At 35.5% G+C, this 5,041-nt stretch overlaps 1 protein-coding gene across 1 annotated transcript; it reads right to left on the bottom strand.

Moving 5' to 3' along the window:
• Window positions 1–203: 203 nt before the first annotated feature.
• LOC140507509 (vomeronasal type-1 receptor 1-like) lies at window positions 204–1,124 on the bottom strand. Its single transcript, XM_072615576.1, has one exon. It carries the CDS (start codon window positions 1,122–1,124, stop codon window positions 204–206), a length of 921 nt encoding a protein of 306 aa, XP_072471677.1.
• Between the last annotated feature and the right edge of the window lie 3,917 nt (window positions 1,125–5,041).

The following is a 5,041-nucleotide window of genomic DNA, read 5'->3' as shown; positions in this document are numbered from 1 at the left end:
CAAATAATTTTGTGCACAGAGGTCCTTTTTCTTATCTCTTTTGGATACGTGCATCATAGTGATGTTTCTGGACTGGAGGGTTTTAGAGCTCCAAGAGAGCATTAACATTCCTCTTTATCCTGCAGCCCAAGAAGCATTTCTCATTTTCCTTTGTTGTTATATTAGATATTTTGATGGGTTTAATATGAAACTCCTGAGTTATATCAGAACTGTATCATTAGCTTTTCCCAGAGTGCCCAGAAATTTTTATAGACATGGGAGTCACTGACTATTAGAACAAAAGAACTAGAAGCCGGGAAGCAGGCAGCTAGGAAGGTAGAGGTGTGAACAAGCCAGGAAGATTTTCCATACTGAACATATAGCATTAAGATAGAATTCAGAGAGTAAAAGGAGACAAACAGGAAGACAATCAGCAGAACCGTTTGGGTGGCTCGGCTCTCAGGGGAAACACTTGGGGTGAGACTGTTGCCATGAATGTACTGGACTCTCTGATGGTGTCTGTACAAGACAAAAACTAGATATCCACTGGTTCCCACCATGATTCCTATAAACAAAACGTCAGGAAGGAAAAGCGTGAACATCTGTATTGCAATATTAAGTATAGGTGGAAATGGAGAAGCACAATATATATAATCCTGTCCTTCAGTGATATTTTTGTTTCTCATTGGGCCTTTCATAAATATAAGAACTGGGACATTCTTCAGCAGATGAAAGACCCAGCACAAGAGAAACAATGGAACGATACACTTTAGGTCACTTACTTTAAGTTTTGACTGGCAAGAGTTTCTAGGACTTAAAGTGATGACTTGGAAGCCACTCAAGAGGCAGGTGGTACTGAGAGAAAGGTCCCGGGCCACTTTGTGAAAATAAAAGAGAAGTTTACATCCCACATCATCCAAGAAATTGGTGAACCCCAAAGTAGCCATTGTGTGAGGAATCCCTTTGGAAAGAAGCACCAAGTCATTGACAAAGGCCAAGTGGGTGAGAAGCAAGTCAATAGGTCTTAGCTTGGGACCAGTGAAGAAAGTAATGGTATATAGGACCAGGAGAAAGGAGTTCCCCAGAGCCCCCAATCCAGTCTGAAATAGAAAAAGGAGCCCCAATGCTATGTCCTTAGAAATCATTCTCTTTTTGTTAATGAGAGTCTATAGCAATCAAAACAAGATGATTTGTGCTCAAAAATACAAGGCATACAAGATATTTCCTGAGATGAGGGAAGCACTTTCCATGTCCATTACAATCACTGTTCACTCTTATATTGAAAAGCCTGTGGAGAATGTTTCTTTTTTCAGTGGCAGATGGATATTCAAGCACATAACATTGATAGGAAAGTTTCTAATATTTTGTTTTGTTCTTCATTTATAATGAATATTTCTTTGATATACTGGTTAGGTTCATCTTTGGTGAAAGAGTTAAATTATAATAATCCTGGTAATACAGAACCTGACATAGTTGATGATGCTGATGACAGAGAGACTACAAGATTGAGAATTTGAAGTCAGGAGCTCTTAGAGTCTGAAATCTACCATCGTAAAAATCTGCACCTTTGAGAAAGATGTCTGTCACTGGAAGGAGTCACTCATGACTATTATGTTTCATCATTTCCATCTGCAAAGGATGGAGAAAAAAATTTAGTATTTACTTTATAGCAAGCTTCTGATGCCATTGTAAATATAATTCTATCTGTTGCTATGCAATTTAATAAATACGTATTACATATGTAATTATTATCCACATAATACATAAACATGTTTATTTGGAATGTATATACCTGTGTACATATACTTATACAAACATACATATATATGTTAATTTCATAACAGGCAAACATTTGAAAGTAGGTACCCTCATATTGAGTTATATACAAACACGTGTGATATGGCTATAATAGAAAGCTATTATGCCACCAAAAAATGACCTAGAACTTTCTGAAGAAATTTTTGAAGATTTGTATGTACTAATGTAGAGTAAGTTTAACAGAAATAAGGAAGATAATTCATTCAACTAAATTATAGAGGAACCAACTTTGAGACATTTTGAAAGTAATAAATGCAATAATAAAATATGAACCCTGAAAGCTAAAGCTAAATATAACCACCTCCCTACTATCACTCAATTGTTTAAGCATATATCCATGCATGTATATATATATATATGTGTGTGTGTGTGTGTTTATACATATATACACACATATATGTAAATATATATACATGTATATGCACATACATTGTAATTCCTTTTCTAGTTCTTTATTTCTTCAGGGCATAAATTTCGTAGTTGTATATCTTAACCAAAAGGCATATATACTTTCATAATTTGGAAGTATAATTGCAAATTGGTTTCCGGAATACCTAAAAAAATTCACATCTCCTCCCACTTTACATTATTTTTTCTTCTTTTCTGTAGCATCTCCATGATTTTCCTTCTTCATTCTATCAGCCCAGCTGATTGGTTTGAGATTGAATCTCAATTTCTGTAATTTATATTTCCTTACTTATTAGTAACTGAGATCATATATCCATGTTCATCCTTTGGATTTTTACCTTTGAAATCTATTTGTCATTGTTCAAAGTATCTATATTTCTAAGTATATTTGTCTTTTAAATTTCCATTAGTACTTTATGTTTTTAATATGAGACTTCTATGAGAGAAACTTGCTGTAAACGTGTCTTTCTTCATTTACTTCTTTCCTTTCTAATTTTAACTTTACAAAATTGTTTTCTCTAAAATATTTCAATTTATAGAATGAAAAATGTACATTTTATGTTGTTATCCTCTCTCCCTATTGTTTTTTGTAACCTCTTCCCTCATTCATAGATTTTTTAAGATAATTTTTCCTCTAATTTGTTTATGATGTGGCTTTTTATATTTGGAACATTTATCCATTTGGATGTTATACAAGCATATATTCCATTAAGTTAGCATTCCACTCTTCATCTGGTGCTCTCTCTGGTGTGAACTTCATAGCAGATGCCCTTCTTAGCTTATATTAGTCGCTTCTAATCTCATCAGCCTACTATTAACTCAAGCCTTGATTGATACTACCTTTTCAGTCTCCTCTCTCCTCTGAATGGAGGGCTGGAGGGTAGAGTGTCAAACTACTCCCAATGCCTTCCTTAATAGAGAACAGACAGAAATATTTCAGTTCACTCCACTGAATCTGCTGCTATACCTGGGTTCAAATCCACAGAACAAGAAACCCCCTAGTGTCCCTTTCTCCTTTCCTTTCTCCCCAACAACCTGTTTTACAAACGTCCATACTTTGCGACCATAATTTACTGTATGTGGTCTCCCTACCCCCACTATGTTGTTAACCACTTAGGGACAGGGACAGTCTTTCTTTTTATTGTCTTCTAACCTGGCTTAGCACACACAATGTGTTTAATGAGTGTTGATTGTACTGTATTGATTTGAATTACTTATATTATGAAGTGTTGACCGAAACCTGATTTCTGTCAGACTGATGTCTTGGTTATTATGAAACAGTGCTTCTTCCTCAAGTAGATTAGCTTTGAATTTATTGAACACTATGTTACTGGGGTTATTGGCTTCTCTCTCTCTCTCTCTCTCTCTCTCTCTCTCTCTCTCTCTCTCTCTCTCTCTCTCTCTCTCTCCTTTTTAGTACAATTTGAGATACTGCAATGATGCATCCTTTTCTTTTACCCCTTTTTTTTTATTTTAACCCTTTTGACTCTTGACCTTTTATTCCCCTTTCAGAGAAGTAAATTAATGTAGGTGGAAAGATTATAATTTTTCTTATAATCACTCATTGTGTGCATGAGCAATTGATGTTTTTCTTAATGATTTTTTTGAAATTTCAACTAAGAATTTAATAAATCAATAACTAAAATTCAGACATATAATCAATTTTTTTGTTTCTTTTGTTATTTTGAATGGACATGCATTTTGAGATGTTCTTCCATGGCACTGTGGCTGTGTTCTTCTCTTTGTCACCATGACTTAAGCTTCCTTTTCCCCTGGGGAGTTCTGTCAATATACTGGGCCTTCTCACCCTGGAAAATTTCTTCATCATTCCATCTCCCTTCTTCCATTGATGCATTTTAGAGGCCTCATTTTGTCTGCAATGAGAAGGGAATCTATTGTACATGCTTCATTCCCCACCTGGTTATAGTTCTGTCTATCATAATCAGCACGACCTCCCCTTCTCAATGTACTCTTTTCAACTTCCTTTTGTATATTACCTTCCCTTTTAAGAATGTACCTCCTTGGGGGCAGGAATTGAGAATCTTTTTGCTTGTATTTAGATGCCCAGCACTACATATGGTACGTACCACATAATAAATGCTTAGAAGTTTATGGTGGATTTTGTATGTAATGCAGGGGCATGCTGATGATTTGTGTCAACTTATATTATGTTCTATAATTCTTTTGAATTTATTGATTGTTTCAATTTTCTTTGGTTGACATTTAGGGTTTACAGAGTAAATAATCATTTCAACTATAAAAGTAATACCTTCCCATTCACTTTGCCTATGCTAATTTTCTCAGGTTCTATTTATGACATTATTAACATAGTTTGCACTTTAAGGATTATGTTAAATAGCAGTGGTGACAATAGCCATCCTTGCTTTACAACTGATTTTTTTGGAAAGGCCTCAAACTTTGTTCTATCATATATCAACTATGATTTAGGTAGAAAATATTTACTATATTAATAAAAATTCAATTTTGTCAATACATTATGGAGAATTGTCATATTACTACTTTATTTTTGCCCCAAGTCCTTTAGCAACTATGATATTTTTATTAATCATTGCCAGGCCTAGAGGCCTGAGGGCTACCCGAGTCTTACCTTACACCTATCGCAGGTCTTCGGCTGGCCAAACCGGATAAACGTATGAGAGAAGAGACTTTCCGGAGTTGAACAAGGGTTAGGCTTTATTCAGGGTCTCGGTTACATGTGCAGGGGGAACTCTTCCTGGGGAGCGAGGAATCTCCCAAGGAGGCAAAGATCTTACAGTAAGAGATTGGAAGCAGAAGTGTAAGTGGGGAGAGAGGGGGAGGGGAGAGCAAAGAGAGG

The sequence above is a fragment of the Notamacropus eugenii genome, chromosome 5, assembly GCF_028372415.1.
Source record: "Notamacropus eugenii isolate mMacEug1 chromosome 5, mMacEug1.pri_v2, whole genome shotgun sequence".
Classification (NCBI taxonomy): Eukaryota; Metazoa; Chordata; class Mammalia; order Diprotodontia; family Macropodidae; genus Notamacropus; species Notamacropus eugenii.
Note: the sequence above shows the minus strand (reverse complement) of the source record. Positions and strands in the feature narration are given on the sequence as shown.